At 44.4% G+C, this 17,403-nt stretch overlaps 1 protein-coding gene across 1 annotated transcript in view; it reads left to right on the top strand.

Moving 5' to 3' along the window:
* Nucleotides 1-3,514: 3,514 nt before the first annotated feature.
* Nucleotides 3,515-17,403, top strand: part of FAT4 (FAT atypical cadherin 4) — a 177,006-nt gene continuing 163,117 nt past the window's right edge. The window contains exon 1 of the mRNA XM_077861111.1: nucleotides 3,515-9,383. Within this exon, the coding sequence (XP_077717237.1) occupies nucleotides 4,209-9,383 (5,175 nt within the window). The 5' untranslated portion in view covers nucleotides 3,515-4,208. The remainder of the gene's footprint in view (nucleotides 9,384-17,403) is intronic.

The raw sequence follows: 17,403 nt of genomic DNA, 5'->3' as shown, positions 1-17,403 counted from the left end.
CATTTTGCTATATCTGATTTCTTAAAATTAAATACATTATATTACACAAAATGAACACCCCCTCTCATTCCACAAAATGAATGATTTCACCTGTTCTCCCCAATTGAATCCACTTACATAGGACCTAAGTTTAATACTATGGAGAATAAGTATGAAGATTGCTCCACAGGTACCTGTGAAGGTACATAAGCACCTGGCCTCTTACAAGTATCTAAATGTTTTCTTTATTCTTTCCTACCTGAGTGATTGAGTTATGGTGCATTAGCAACAACAACAAACAAACAAAAACCCTAATATTTTTTAAAGACCATGCATCATAGCCATAGTTTGTAAAAACTTCTGGTCCCACAAATGAAAAAAAAAGAGAGACAAACAATAAAATAGACTCTTAAATGTGGAGAACAAACTGATGGGTCACCAGATGAATGCTGGGTGGAGGAGTGAAAAAGGTGAAGAGGATGAAGAGTACACTTATACCACGATGAGCACAGGGTAATGTACAGATTTGTTGGGCCATTATATTGTATATCTGAAAAGAATATAACACTGTATGTTAATTATATTTAAATTTTAAAGAAGGAATAAAGAAAAAACCTTTTAGTTCCGCTTCAGTTGATCCACAATTCTTTGTTGGCTAAATTGCACCAGAATAATGGTATTAAGATTGTAACTTGTTGGCAGAGATACGGGTTTGAGAAAAGGCTTAAAAATGCCTCTCTTTTAAAAGAAAAGCTTCCAATGTTTTAAAGGGTTTTCAAGTCCTAAAAATACAGAAACGTTGAAATTTAAGTTTCTTGTCAGAAACGTTGGAATTTAACTTTCTTGTCTGTTTCCAATTCACTCATTATATATGCCATATATGTCATTATATACAGTAGTGGAATATGCAAAAGTGAGTGTTCTAACCTAAACAAAGGAACTGGTGAAAGCATTTATAGTGTTCAGATTTCCATATATCAGTCTTGGGTTACAGGCTGTCTACATCAGAGAACTTGAATTTGCTCTTGAATCTGCTCTATCGCTCTTAGCCTTTTTTTTTTTTTAGCTCGAATAAGGAAAGGCACTAGGAGATTCCTAAAGATCTTTTTTTTTTTCTTTGCCACTGTCCCTAGGCAAGAAGGAGGAATTAGCCTTGTAACCAGATCTTTCTAGTTTCTGCATTTAATTTTAAGCAAGAAAGCAGGAGACTAAAGATGCACGGCTGACAGAGAGCGGCAGAGGGCAGTATTTACTCATGGCTGGATCATACCAAGGCTCAGAAAAAGTTTTAAATTTGGTGGGGTCACCGTGGCAGAAATGTATGACATATGCCCTAAATTTGCATTCCTTGGCTTAAATTCGTATTTTCTAAATGATTTCCCTTAAAGGGGAAAGAATACCCACCTGATTCCCCGTCACTTTTTTTTTTTCTTTAGTGAACCAACGCATGCCAACCACAAAACTTAGCAACGGTCAATAGCAGAGGAATTAACCTGGGTTCAGTAACGTGGCACGTGGGCATTTTTAAAAAAAAATCTAGTTTCATTTTATTTATTTCTATTTTTCTCATATCTATCCTTTCCCCAGAGCAAAATAATAATTAATAATAATAATAATAATAATAATAACAATCACAACAAAAGGAAACAGAACTTCATCAGGATTCCTTTGGCTACAAAATGTCAAGGGGGAAATACTCCAACAGGGATCAAAATTCCAAACTCTGCAACAGGAAAAAGATCTCCGTGTTTCCAAAGGGCCATCCCTGTGATTGTTGAGACTGTAAGGCTTAGCTACTGGCACCTGGGATCCATTTGGGAAGGGAAACAAAACAAACACTGAGTTCCCCTGGCTTTTCCTATAGGAAGTCCAGAGGGCCATTGGTATGGAGGCCTCAGTGTCCCCTGGTCACCTGGAAAGTAGGGGGGGGGAGCGGGTGCAGCTTGAGAGGCCGGCTCGCCCCGGGCTTCGGGGAACCGGTTCTGCAGACAGAGGAACCGGGACGACTGGGCTTGGGGTCTGTGGGGTGGCCTCCTCGTGCAGCAGCTCCCTCCCCTCGCCTCGCAGGAGAGGAGGCAGGAAATGGTTAAAGCAACTGTGCGCCGCGCATTCCCAGACAGGCTTTGCTTAATCCTTCCTCCGCGCTCCGGCAGACCCTCGCCCCCCGCCTCTCTTTTATTTCTCTCGACCCCCTTCCCCCGGAGTTATTACGAGCAGGACAACCTAACGGGCCTGCCTGAGACCCCGCCACTCAAGTTATTTATCTGCAAGCCCGACCCCACCCCCATCTATCCTGCGGCAGCTTTTTTGCTGTTATTTCTCTGACGCCGGCCAAGATTTGACCAAAAAGAAAGGGGGTGGGTGCGGGGGGGGGGGGGAGAAGGAAAAACAAAACAAAAAGGAAAAAAAAAAAAAAAAAGCATCCCCCTTCCCAGCGCCCCGACTCGCGGGGCTCCCACCCCCGACCGCCCGGGGTCCTCGCAGAGGCGGGAGAGGCTCGCACCCGGGGAAGCCAGGCGGGGCCCCCCCACGCCGGGGAGCGCTCGCGGTGGGAGCGCCGGGCGGGGCGGCCCCGGGCGGCGGCCCAAGGGGGCGGGGGCGGGGGCGAGGGAGGGGCGGGAGGTGACAGCCCCGGAGCCCCGGGGCGTGCGCGCCGAGTCGGGCGCGGGATCGCCGCGCGGCGGGCAAAGTTTCGGAGCCCTGCTCCAGCTCGCCACCCCCCGCCCCCGGGGGTGTTGCAGCGACGGTCGCTGCGTGTGCGCGCGTGTGTGTGTGAGTGTGTGTGTGCGTGCGCGTGTGCGTGCGCGCAGCGGGGAAGAGGCGGGGAGCGCCGGGGACCAGCCCGGGAGGCGCAGAGCTGCGCGCCGAGCTCCGGCTGCTCCATCCCGGCCCGGGCGCCCGCCCCGAGCTGCCGCGGGCGCCGCCGCGACCCAGCGCCGACCTCCCCGCCGCCGCCGCCGCCGCCGCCGCCGCCGCGGGTGAAGGACACGGAGGGACCGGCCGCGCGCCCCCCGCACCCCGCTCCCCGCTCCCCGCCCCGAGCAGAGAGCCTTGTGGATTACAAAGTGAAACTGACACGGGACAATAAGAGCCGGGATAACGGGGGCAGGGGCGAGGCGCACGGGAGGGCGCTGCCGACCGCGGCCGCCGCGCCGCCACCCCCCGGGCATGGTGACGGGGGGGCGCTCGGGGACCGCGCGCTGCTCCTGCCCGACCCCCGCCAGGCCGAGGAGAAAGGGGGACGGACCTGCACTCCGCTTGGATGTACAAATAATGAGTCGGCAGAGGTGAAAAAGAGAGAGAAAAGAAAAGAAAAGAAAGAAAAGAGAAGACAAGAGAAAAGGAAAGAAGGGGGGAGATGCTGAGGAGCCCTGGATGCTGCGGGCGCGCGGCCACCGGCTCGAAGCCGCAGCAGGGGCGGCGGCGGCGGCGGCAGGAGCAGGGGCGCAGCTGAGCGCCCCCGGGTACCCGAGCCCGAGCCCGAGCCCGAGCCCGAGCGCCGGCGCCAGCGCTTGGAACGCGGTCGCCAGCTGCCAGCGCGCAGACGCGGGCGCCCGGGCCTCGGCGGCCCCTTCCGCAGCCCTGATCCCGAGGAGTGACGGGGGCCCTCGAGGCAGTCCCTCGCCTCCAGCTTTGGGGAGAGGGATTCGACCATCTCCCGGGTTCCCCGCCGCTCCCTCCCCCCCGGGCGCAGCCGTTCTTGCCACGCAGCTCCGCCGGCGCTTGTGCTTCCCTCTCCAGTCCCTTCGCCCTGGGTAAGTTCTAAAGTTTCTGAAGAACCATTGTTTGCAATGATTCCTCATATACCTTGAATACAGGCAACCTCTGCCCGGGCGAAAACGCTCAGACTCTCTGCATTCCAAAAAAAAAAAAAAAAAAGGAAAAAAAAAGGAAAAAAAGAAAGAAAACCCAAAACCCCCACAAAAGCGGAGGGGGACAATGTAGGAGGTTCGCGAAACTTTTCTGGGGGATTCGTCAACGCAGAGGAAGGAGTGTCCCGCGGAATGCCTTGGCGCTTTCCGTCGGGGCATCAGTCTCGTCCTGCACGCCCAGGCGGCTACCTGGAGCCTTTCTCTGAAGCGAGCTGCCTCCGCGGGGCCGGAGGTTCTTTGAAATAGCGGAGCCCTCGAGGCATCGCCGCGCCCTGTGCGGGGCTTCCCAACCGCTGCTGCTACTCTTTCTGCATCACTCTCCTTCTCCTCATCACACCGTTCCAGGGAGCCGGGACCATGCGCCTGGCGGCGGACGGGGCGCCCGGGCGCCCTGGGCTCCAGCTGCCCACTCGGCCGGTCTTCCAGCTCCTCCGAGTCCTGTGGCTGCTCTCACAGCTGCCCGGGCCGGCCCGGGTCCGCGGGGCCGAGCAGCGCCAGGTGTTCCAGGTGCTGGAGGAGCAGCCGCCCGGCACGCTGGTGGGCACCATCCAGACGCGCCCCGGCTTCACCTACCGGCTCAGCGAAAGCCACGCCCTGTTTGCCATAAACAGTAGCACCGGGGCCGTCTACACCACCGCCACCATCGACCGCGAGAGCCTGCCCAGCGACGTGATCAACCTGGTGGTGCTTTCCAGCTCCCCCACCTACCCCACCGAAGTGCGGGTGCTGGTGCGGGACCTCAACGACAACGCGCCGGTCTTCCCCGATCCCTCCATCGTGGTCACCTTCAAGGAGGACAGCAGCAGCGGACGCCAGGTCATCTTGGATACGGCCACCGACTCGGACATCGGCTCCAACGGTGTGGACCACCGCTCTTACCGCATCGTCCAGGGCAACGAGGCGGGGCGCTTCCGCCTGGACATCACCCTGAACCCGAGCGGCGAGGGTGCGTTTCTGCACCTGGTGTCCAAGGGCGGGCTGGACCGCGAGGTCACGCCGCAGTACCAGCTGCTGGTGGAGGTGGAGGACAAGGGGGAGCCGAAGCGGCGGGGCTACCTGCAGGTGAACGTGACCGTGCAGGACATCAATGACAACCCCCCGGTGTTCGGCAGCTCGCACTACCAGGCGGGGCTGCCGGAGGACGCGGCGGTGGGCTCCAGCGTCCTCCAGGTGGCGGCGGCGGACGCGGACGAGGGCACCAACGCCGACATCCGCTACCGGCTGCAGGACGAGGGCACGCCCTTCCAGATGGACCCCGAGACCGGGCTCATCACGGTGCGGGAGCCCCTGGACTTCGAGGCCAGGCGCCAGTACTCGCTTACGGTGCAGGCTCTGGACCGGGGCGTGCCTTCCCTCACCGGCCGTGCCGAGGCGCTCATTCAGCTGCTGGACGTCAACGACAACGACCCGGTGGTGAAGTTCCGCTACTTCCCCGCCACCTCGCGCTACGCCTCTGTGGACGAGAACGCCCAGGTGGGCACCGTGGTGGCCCTGCTCACCGTGACCGACGCAGACTCGCCGGCGGCCAACGGGAACATCTCGGTGCAGATTCTGGGGGGCAACGAGCAGCGCCACTTCGAGGTGCAGAGCAGCAAAGTGCCAAACCTGAGCCTCATCAAGGTGGCCAGCGCCCTGGACCGCGAGCGCATCCCTTCCTACAACCTCACGGTCTCCGTCTCCGATAACTTCGGGGCGCCCCCTGGCGCGGCGGCCCGGGCGCGCTCCTCGGTGGCCAGCCTGGTGATTTTTGTGAATGACATCAACGACCACCCTCCGGTGTTCGCGCAGCAGGTGTACCGAGTGAACCTGAGCGAGGAGGCGCCCCCGGGAAGCTACGTGAGCGGCGTGTCCGCCACCGACGGCGACTCTGGCCTCAACGCGAACCTGCGCTACAGCATCGTCTCCGGCAACGGCCTGGGTTGGTTCCACATCAGCGAACACAGCGGCCTCGTGACCACCGGGGCTGCGGGGGGCTTGGACCGTGAGCTCGCTTCCCAGATTGTACTCAATATCAGCGCTCGGGACCAGGGGGTGCACCCCAAGTTTTCCTATGCCCAGCTCGTGGTAACGCTCCTGGATGTGAATGATGAGAAGCCAGCTTTTAGCCAGCCGGAGGGCTACGCCGTGTCTGTGGTTGAGAACGCCCCAACAGGGACAGAACTACTGGTGCTCGGGGCCACTGACAGAGACCTGGGTGACAATGGGACGGTGCGCTTCTCCCTGCAGGAGGCGGAGACTGACCAGAGATCCTTCCGGCTGGATCCTGTGTCTGGGAGGTTGAGTACTGTCGCCTCCTTGGACAGAGAGGAGCAAGCTTTTTACTCCCTGCTGGTCCTGGCCACAGATCTGGGCTCCCCTCCCCAGTCATCGATGGCTCGCATAAACGTGAGTCTCCTGGACGTGAATGACAACAGTCCTGTGTTCTACCCAGTCCAGTACTTTGCTCACATTCAGGAGAATGAGCCTGGGGGAAGTTACATCACTACGGTATCTGCCACTGACCCAGATCTGGGTCTCAATGGGACTGTCAGATACAGTATCTCGGCTGGGGACAGGTCTCGGTTTCAAGTCAATGCTCAGAGCGGGGTTATTTCTACCAGAATGGCCCTAGACAGAGAAGAGAAGACAGCTTACCAGTTGCAGATAGTGGCTACCGATGGTGGCAATTTACAGTCTCCCAACCAGGCGATAGTGACCATCACGGTCCTGGACACTCAAGACAACCCACCCGTGTTCAGCCAGGCCGCCTACAGCTTCGTGGTCTTTGAGAATGTGGCCCTGGGATATCATGTGGGTAGTGTGTCTGCATCCACCATGGATCTCAATTCCAACATCAGTTATCTCATTACTACTGGGGATCAGAAAGGTATGTTTGCTATCAACCAGGTCACGGGGCACCTTACCACGGCAAGTGTGATTGACAGAGAAGAACAATCCTTTTATCAGCTGAAAGTAGTGGCCAGTGGGGGCACAGTGACTGGAGACACTGTGGTTAACATAACAGTTAAGGATTTGAATGACAACTCTCCCCATTTCCTTCAGGCAGTAGAGAGTGTAAACGTGGTGGAGAATTGGCAGGCAGGTCACAGCATTTTCCAGGCCAAAGCTGTGGACCCTGACGAAGGTGTCAATGGCATGGTACTCTATAGCCTGAAGCAAAACCCCAAGAACCTGTTTGCTATCAATGAAAAGAATGGTAATATCAGTCTGCTAGGGCCCCTGGATGTTCACGCTGGTTCCTACCAAATAGAGATCTTGGCGTCCGATATGGGTGTCCCACAGCTCTCCTCTAGCTTCGTCTTAACGGTTTATGTTCATGATGTAAATGACAACCCACCAGTGTTTGACCAACTTTCGTATGAGGTCACCCTTTCTGAGTCAGAACCTGTGAATTCCCGATTCTTTAAAGTGCAAGCTTTTGATAAGGATTCGGGAGCAAATGGTGAAATTGCATACAGCATTGCTGAAGGAAATACTGGGGATGCCTTTGGCATATTCCCAGATGGTCAATTGTATATAAAAAGTGAACTGGACCGTGAACTTCAAGACAGATATGTTTTACTGGTTGTTGCTTCTGACAGAGCAGTGGAACCCCTTAGCGCTACTGTGAATGTTACTGTAATATTAGAAGATGTAAATGATAACAGACCTCTTTTTAACAGTACCAATTACACATTTTATTTTGAAGAGGAGCAGAGAGCTGGGTCATTTGTGGGCAAAGTAAATGCTATAGATAAAGACTTTGGGCCAAATGGAGAAGTGAGGTATTCTTTTGAAATGGTGCAGCCAGATTTTGAGTTGCATGCTATTAGTGGGGAAATCACAAACACTCGCCAATTTGACAGGGAGTCTCTTATGAGGCAGAGGGGGACCGCAGTGTTTAGCTTTACGGTCATTGCAGTGGATCAGGGGCTCCCTCAGCCTCTCAAGGATCAGGCCACAGTACATGTTTACATGAAGGATATAAATGATAATGCGCCCAAATTTTTAAAAGACTTTTACCAAGCTACAATATCAGAGTCGGCAGCCAACCTGACACAGGTTTTAAGAGTATCTGCCTCAGATGTTGATGAAGGTAATAATGGACTTATCCACTATTCTGTGATAAAAGGAAATGAAGAAAGACAGTTCGCTATAGACAGTACCTCTGGTCAGGTGACACTAATTGGCAAACTAGACTATGAAGCAACACCTGCCTATTCCCTTGTAATACAAGCGGTGGATTCAGGGGCGGTCCCCCTCAATTCAACCTGTACCTTAAATATTGATATTTTAGATGAAAATGACAATACCCCTTCTTTCCCCAAATCGACACTGTTTGTTGATGTTTTGGAAAACATGAGAATTGGTGAACTTGTGTCCTCTGTTACTGCAACTGATTCAGATTCAGGTGACAACGCTGATTTACATTATAGTATTACTGGAACTAACAACCATGGGACTTTTAGCATTAGCCCAAACACTGGGAGTATTTTCCTGGCCAAAAAATTGGACTTTGAAACCCAGTCTCTGTACAAATTAAACATAACAGCAAAGGACCAAGGAAGGCCTCCTCGTTCCTCTACCATGTCAGTGGTCATACATGTGAGGGACTTTAATGACAATCCGCCCAGCTTTCCTCCTGGGGATATCTTCAAGTCTATTGTTGAGAACATTCCCATTGGAACGTCTGTCATTTCAGTGACTGCACATGACCCTGATGCAGACATTAACGGGCAGCTGTCCTACGCAATCGTTCAACAGATGCCCAGGGGCAACCACTTTGGCATAGATGAAGTCAAAGGCACCATATATACGAATGCTGAAATAGATCGGGAGTTTGCTAATCTCTTTGAGTTAACTGTCAAAGCCAACGATCAAGCTGTGCCTATAGAAACTAGACGCTACGCTTTGAAAAACGTGACCATTTTGGTCACGGACCTCAATGACAACGTTCCGATGTTTATATCACAAAATGCCCTTGCTGCGGACCCTGCAGCCGTGATTGGTTCTGTTCTGACAACAATAATGGCTGCAGACCCAGATGAAGGGGCGAATGGAGAAGTGGAGTATGAGATCATCAATGGGGACACAGACACCTTCATTGTGGATCGTTACAGTGGAGACCTGAGAGTGGCCTCAGCGCTGGTGCCTTCACAGCTGATCTATAACCTCATAGTTTCAGCAACAGACCTTGGCCCCGAGAGGAGGAAATCTACCACTGAGTTGACCATCATTCTTCAGGGCCTCGATGGACCTGTTTTTACTCAACCCAAATATATAACTATTTTGAAGGAAGGTGAACCCATTGGTACCAATGTAATATCAATAGAAGCAGCTAGCCCTAGAGGATCTGAAGCCCCCGTGGAGTATTACATTGTCTCAGTTCGTTGTGAAGAAAAAACAGTTGGGCGTCTCTTTACTATTGGACGGCAAACTGGCGTAATTCAGACTGCAGCCATCCTGGACCGGGAGCAAGGAGCATGTCTTTACCTGGTGGATGTTTATGCCATAGAAAAGTCAACTGCCTTTCCCAGAACACAGAGAGCAGAGGTAATGATTTTGTAGTCATTTCTGAATTATTTGTTGATGTGCTTTTTGGAAAGATCATTCTCTTGTATTTACTTCCTGTGACTTTTTACCTTCATTGCGTATTGTTCATATTACAGACAGGAACGCATATAAAAGGTTCTGTCATAAAAGGTAACAAGAATCACCTAATATTTAACTTTAATCTTGGTCAAAACCAAACAACAAACGGTTTATATTTTATACTTCTCCTCATAGCAATCATATGTATAAGGCCAGGGAGAAATCTGGCCATTCAGAAGTGACAAAAAAAAAAAAAAAAAAAAAAAAAAAAAAAAGAAAGAAAGAAAGAAAAAAAGAAAAAATCCATTTGTCTCAGCTAAATCAGTGCACTGACTAGACACCTTTCAGTAAGGAAGTCTGCTAGAGAATGGGCAATTTCAGACTTACATTTCTATTCCAAAATGAAGAATTTGGTAGAAATCAGCATTATAGAAAAGCTTTTTGGGAGGAGTGGCAAGACAGTACAGACTGGCAGTTTACATCAGGACAGTATTAACTTTCACATCCTCAGCAGTCTTGGCAGTTTCTTTATAGACAGTGACTAATTTTAACGTGCTGAGCCAAGTTTGGGGAGATTCCTGATTTCATCTGCTTTCACGTTTGAGGCACTATCTTCTGACTTAGGGTAATCCTTTCTCTTCCCTCTTGAATAAAAGCATGTAATATGCTGTGAATTATCAGAGATTAGAGGGTGCTTCTTGATACAAATCTGTGTTTGGTACCATGCTGTAGGCACATGTTGTTCTGTCTGTGGATGGGTAAGAAATTAGGGTTGCTAGCATATGCCTAAAGAATTCTAAGCTTGGCCTTCTCTGGGGTATATTTTAGGCTACTACCTCTGTGTATTGTTGATTTGCATTTTCATTAAACTACTTCCAATGTTGTTTTGATGATCAACTAGAAATCACATAGCTACACTCTGGAAAGCTCTTGTTCCCTGTTTGCTAAGTTTCTTTTTTCCCTCCTCACTCCCCTCAAAGACATTCTAGTGTCACTCAGCCAAAAACATAAAATATCAAATGTGGTTTGTGATACTTGGCAATAATCCAGGCACAATATACTAGTGAAATTGAGGCTTACGTATTTGTTTTCTTGCTTTTTTTTTTTTTTCCCCTGGGGGGGAGGGGGGCAGGGGATGAGGGTTTTTCTTCATTTAAAATGTTCATTTATTATTATTATCTTTTTGAACCCCTTGTGATTTTTTTCATAATAGCTAGCTGTATCTATTCTGCAGATAGAGCAGCATATTCATGGCCTAGAGGATATTAGAGATATAATTAGAGATATAATTCTTAATAGAGATATAATTCTTAGAGATATAATTCTAACTGAAATTCAGCTTTATCTTATATACATAGCCCTGAAGGGACTTCTAACCCAAATGTCCTCTTTTACCTAATTAGCTTTTTAAAGATCTTAACATGGGTCTTATATGTCGAGCTATTTGGTTTAACTTAGACCATGAATTAAATGTAATTTTATATTGATTTCGGGTTATCCCTCACGTTAGCCAATCCCCTATTTCTACCTTCCTTCTCTGGGATTATTTATTAGATAAAGAGATTTAATTAGTTAGAAAACTGAAATATTTATTAAAAACAGGCAAAATAAGTCATTCTAGACTTTAGATGAACTTGTTAAATGGTAAAACAAATTATGTTATTGGTTGCTGTTGTTGTTTGGTTCAGTGCATTACATTTTATTAGAACAACATGGAGAGTGAGAAATAAATGCCCATTGGTATCATTAGATTTATTTTGTATTGTTACTTACTCATTAGATATGCAAAGATCAGCTTGGCTTAAATTTATTAAATGGTGCTGTATCTGCAATAAGCATGAGAATTGAAAAATAATTATTATAAATCATTGTTGGTGATAGGGGATAGTATGTCTGTTACATTTTTCATATCAAATAATATCAATAGAAAAAGTCGCTCATATTTACTGCACCCTGTTTGTCTAAAAGTCTGGGGATAATTCACTGTGATGATTTTTTTTTTTAAGTCAAAAAAACTGTCAGGGTATTTTCTGTGAACTAAAGTGCTGAAATTGTAAACCAAGTTTGAGTTTCCAAGCTCCAACCACTCCTATAATTAAAAGCAAATGTGTTTCTCCAAAGAATATTGAAAGCAGTAGTTGGGAGCTAGAATTTCATATTATTATTGGTTGTATCTTTCAAGTATATACAGTAAAGTTCTTTTCTTCCTTCTGCTCAAACAATTAATATACTGTTACCGTGCAAAAATAAGTGATGTTACCCCTGATTGTCAGAGGTGATTTTTCAGTTGTTTTCAAGTGCAAACTTCACTCCAGTACATTTTTTTTTTTTTTTTTTTAATACTTAGGTGCACTGATAGAGGTCTGGGTTGCTTACTCAGGTTTCTGGCTAGAGTCATAGCTGATCACATTCCATGGGCAAGCAGAGGGTCAGTGGGTAAAAGAGAAATGATTTAATCTGCATTCTTTTTCAAGCTCTGACATTTGTGGAGAGAGCTAGGGACTGTGGCTCTGATATTGCTCATCTAGAGATCTGTCCAGCTGTACTCTTTCACTTACCCTACTTATCATATCTAAAACTTTGGCATGGATAGGAGTTGTTCGAGGATGGCTTCTGAGTTGCAGACATAAGATTTATTACAGTTTTGTGTCTTAGTATTCTTAGAAGAGTCTTGATTATGTTAGAACAGCTCATATAAAGTTTGTACTATTTTTCTAGGTTCAAGAAAAAATAGGGATGCGATACTTCAATAGACATTTCTTTTTTTAATATGTGTTGTATAGAAACATGCAACTTAGGGACTAGCTTGTACCTCTAACAAAGCCGGAAGTTTTGTTTCATTGATCTTTATTATCTCAGAGTCTAGCATATACCTGACATATAGTAGGTGCTCAGTACATGTTAGTTAAATGAGATGGTAGAGGAGTTAAGACCAGAATGTTTTCTTTTGCCTCAGGAATCATTCAACAGAGAGAAGCTGGGGGAATGGGGGAAATTAATAAACTTGATCTTAATCCTGAATTGGACTAAGGATGTAAAGACATGCCAATTATCTCTTCTATGAGTGAATTGAGAATTGTCAGAAAACTCAAAGAGGAAAGAGAAACTTAGGTGGGTGGTCTTACATGGAACTTAGGGCTTAAATGGAAGGACATACTGTACATGTGTCCAGGTCACAGTTCTCAAATTTGTTTTTCTTAGTACCCCAGTATGTTCTTAGAAATTGTCAAGGACTTCAAAGAGCTTTTGTTTAGGTGTGTCTTATCTATCAAAATATATCATTTTGAACATTAAAACTGAGAAAAAAATTTAAATATGAAACACATATTTTTACTTCATTAAAAAAAACTTGATTTTACCAAACTTAAAAAAATAATGAAAAGAGAGACATTATTTTACATTTTCATAAATCCCTTTAATATCTGGCTCAAGAGAACACAGCTGGATTCTCACATCTTCTCATTCATTCCACTGCAGTAAAGTTAAAGTATATGAAAAGAATAAATCCTCATTCAGATCTATGACGTTGATATTCTTTTCATATAACTGTCAGTTTTCTTTTGATACTACACCAGAACTCCACAAGTGGTACTTTCTTAAAATTTACTTGCAATGTGCAGTTTGAAATCCTATTAGTGAACTTTTTATACTTTGTTACGTAAAAATACATTGATCTATCTTGCATTTTGATTATATCATTTTTACCTATTCATGACTTAGAAATATCAGGAATGGATCATTTGGAAAATACTGGTATAATTGCTAAGAATCTTCTCAAAAAACTCTTTAAATATGAACTGACTCTCAACTTCATGGCAATGGTTAGAAGTTTTTCAAAATTTGAATTTTTACTCAAAAATCTCAAAATTTATTATTAACAACATGTATTATTGCTTACCTTCAAGTGTCAGGCCTCCTTTGTTCATTTGCTAACAAACAAGTTATCTGCCACATACTCAAGTCTAAAAAATTATAGTTTCCCTGTCAGTTGTTCTTTCAGGTAAAAACTGTATCCCATAAGTAAAGCAGCTAGGTTAGCTTGCAGTTGAGTCATATGCATGTTTTTATTTGAGACAACTACAGTACTTAGGTACAGATTAGTGGTTTATGTACATTCTACTATCTGCCACACAAAATATTGAAAAAAACATTGAGATTTAAGGGCCTAGATTTAATGAATTTAATAATTTTGCTATTTCTTCAAAAGATTTTCTTCAGTTTTTAAGTGAAACTGGCATTTTATTTTTACTGTGTGTGCCTAGCTTTGAAGAATACAATTACTGCTAGAATACTTTAGAGCTACTACTTTAATTTGGGCTAAGGCATCAGCAGTTTTATCCATCATTGTTTTTGCACCTCTAGTGTACATGTCAATACAGAGAAAAAGGTAAGAAACGTTTTGCATTATTATGAAGACAGCTTTTTTTTTTTTAAGATTTTATTTATTTATTCATGAGAGATACAGAGAGAGGCAGAGACACAGGCAGAGGCAGAAGCAGGCTCCATGCAGGGAGCCTGATGTGGGACTCAATCCCAGGTCTCCAGGATCACACCCTGGGCTGAAGGCTGCACTAAACCGCTGAACCACCTGGGCTGCCCTATGAAGACAGTTTTGACTTCCCAGGACTCTTTAATAGAACTCTGATGTGTCTCAAGCCCCATGTTTCACTGAGGAGAACCATTGGTCTAGGTAATTAGATTTTTACATTTCAGTTTAAGAAAAGCCACTAGAAATGGTCTATGAAAAGTGTGTTTGGAATAGGTGCATGGACTATGACATTAACAATTAGAAATGAGTTTTAGCAATTGGATAATAAAGTGTTTTCACAGTGAACATCATCAGGATTTCTAAGAGAAATAATGAGACATTTGCAAGATTAGTGCTGAATACCAAGATTAGAAACAATTGTCTTCTAGAAGATTTAGAATTAGAGTTAGTGGGATTCCTGGGTGGCTCAGCGGTTTAGCACCTGCCTTTGGCCCGGGATGTGATCCTGGAGTCCTGGGATCGAGTCCCATGTCGGGCTCCCGGCATCGAGCCTGCTTCTCCCTCTGCCTCTCTCAGTCTCTATGTCTATCATAAATAAATAAATAAATAAATAAATAAATAAATAAATAAATAAATAAAATTAAAAAAAAAAGAATCAGAGTTAGAATCTTAGATTAAATGTCTGTATGTCTTGTGTATCATCCCTCACAAGGCAAAATATGAGCAACAGAACCAGGTAAATAATAATAATAATTATTATAATAACATTTATTGACTACTGCTATGTCCAGTGATTAAGTGCTATGTGCTTTGAGATTATATTATTTGAGCCTCAACATACTGCACCAATGCACTGTTAATATCATTCCCACTTCATAGCTGTGGAAACAGTCTCAGAAAGGTTAAATGATTTGCTTAAATTCAGATAGATAGAAAGGAAAATCACATCCAGATATGGATTAGTCCATTATTTATATCATACCTACTATTCTATAAAGCCAGGGAAATCTGTGGTTTCTGTTAAGAGAAGGAAGGTCCCTTTACTCTATAGATATGAGTATGTATATGTATGTTTTGAATAATCTTGTTTTCATGCCTTTATTTATTGTTAAAAAGTCTTTGAAAATTAGTATTATATGTTGTCTGAACTAAGGGAAACATGGTTTTTACTTGCCTCAATCATGGGCATCAACAGATGCTATATATTTTTATGGTTCAGTTAGTGGTGGTAACAATCTCAAATTGGGACATGTGACTGTTTCTGGAGCAAGGAGAAAGACTCAGAATATGAGGGATGGGAATTGGAGACAAATAAAGAGCATAGGTATTGGTCATGCTTCTTCTAGTCCATAGTCCTGTGCAATTTAGAAGTAGTTGCTATAATTTATGGAGGTGGAGAATCCATTTTTGGATTGATAGATGATAAATCTTACTCTTCTAGGAATATGATGGAGTTGGAGTGGATGAAATGTGAAGATTATATTAAAAGGAGAAAAACGTTTTATTGCTCTTTCTGCTTTGATCTCCAGTGTTCTTTTTAAAAAGCAACCTGTGATTATTTTCTGGTTTTATTTTTTCTTATCGATATGTTTCTAAATTTATTAAACAAAATATTGTGATTAATTTTTCAAGACGTGTACACATGTGTATTACACCAATACTGATGGCCAATTAAATGGCCAATATCATGCTCCATATTTATATATGGCTTCAGATGCTTGATTTGGTCTTTCTGGTTGGTAATAGATTTCCATAGACATAACTTATTTTCTGATTAATTTAGTCCTTTTTTTTTTTCCTGGCCTTTATACTACTCATTTTAATTCCTTATTGTTTCAACAGATTTTGAAGAAGCTACTCTAGGAATATTTTGGAAAGGTATATATGTACTTAGCGTTTTATAGAATCAATTCTTCATCATATTGTTTACACCTTTTACTTTGTCATCATTACAATGAAAAACTGCCTAGGAACCTCATTAGTTGTGAGGGCCTATAAAGGATTCCACAGGCCTGAAGGTGGGTCCCCTATTCCAAGAACTAGTAAGTCTAAAGTTCAGCTGTTTATAATATCCATGAAAGTAGGTAGTATTTAGAATTAGGACTGTGTGAGTGGAAATAGGAAAAGAACAACCAGCAAATAATTTAGGCCAAGATGAATTTAAAAGTACTTTAAAGCATCCAAGATATAAAATGTGGTAAATATCTTCTAATATTTTCAGGCTTTAAGCAGTCTGTGACAACAGAGGCCAATTTTAGTAATTAAATAAGGAGGAGAGAGTGTAAGGAGTGGAGACAAGTAAAAGCAGTTCTATTAGAGAAGTATTTTTTTATAAAATACACATATGTAATATATATTATATCTTAACATATATAATATCATATGTTAGCATTTTTGCAACCATTATACAAAGACTGTTGGTGTTAAGATCCTGATACAAAATGAGACAATAAAGTCATGAAGAAGAAAGGTAATCTAATTGGCAGATAATTTATATGTGGTAATCAAGAATCGACCATAGGTACACAGTCTTTTTCAGCTTCCAGACATATGCCTATATTTAAGAAACAATCAGAAGTAAAAACCAAATTTTAGGGAACACTCAGGAAATGTTGAGGGACATGGACAAACCCTGCTAGACAACTGTCAGTTGACAGTTGGGAACCATGCTGTTGTTACCGATTATTTGTTTCAGATTATTTGATATTTCTTTTCTGAAATATTTTGTCATTTACAGAGTCTAACATATGTAAAGTGCTTACATCATGTCAGACAAGTGGTAAGCACTGGGCGATGTCTTGCCTTCACAATATTCCTGGAGGTATATATGACGACATCTCACTATTCGAAAATGACAATACTGAGGCTAGTAGAGGGTAAGTTTATGGAGCTGGTTTACAGTGAAAGCACGATTTGAACCCAGCACTCTAATTCCACCATATGTACTTTTAATCCTCTTTCAGCACTAATTAGCACTATGTATTATAAGAATGGTCAATACTTCCTGTAGACTCCTAGGCACACAGTTTTCACTATGTAAAAAGTTGTTTTCATATTTCAATATTTCTTCATACTGCTGACTGAAGAAATAGGGAGTAAATTTAAATTTAGGTAATGATCTAGTAGTAAGATTACTTTAGCTCCCTGTTAATCTTTATTTAGGTTAGGCTTGAAAAAATGGACCTATAATTTGTAAGTTTTTCATTTTGATTTCATAAACTTGAGGTGGGAATATATTTCTATTCTTCCAGATTTATTTTCTTCCCTTTCAGCAAAATTTCTTGAAAAAGTTGCCTATCCCCGTTTTCTTTCTTCTCATTATCTTTTAAATTCACCTCATCAGGCTTAACTTCTGCCCCTCCAATGAAAATTGATCTTACCAAGGCCACCATGATAGCCACATTTCAACATCCAATGGTCAGTGCTTAGTGCTCATTGTATACATACTTCTAAGTCATCATATCTTGGATTTTTAATCCTATTTCTTGGACC

This window comes from Canis aureus, chromosome 20, assembly GCF_053574225.1.
Source record: "Canis aureus isolate CA01 chromosome 20, VMU_Caureus_v.1.0, whole genome shotgun sequence".
NCBI classification, from domain to species: Eukaryota; Metazoa; Chordata; class Mammalia; order Carnivora; family Canidae; genus Canis; species Canis aureus.
This window is presented reverse-complemented; position numbering and strand designations above follow the sequence as displayed.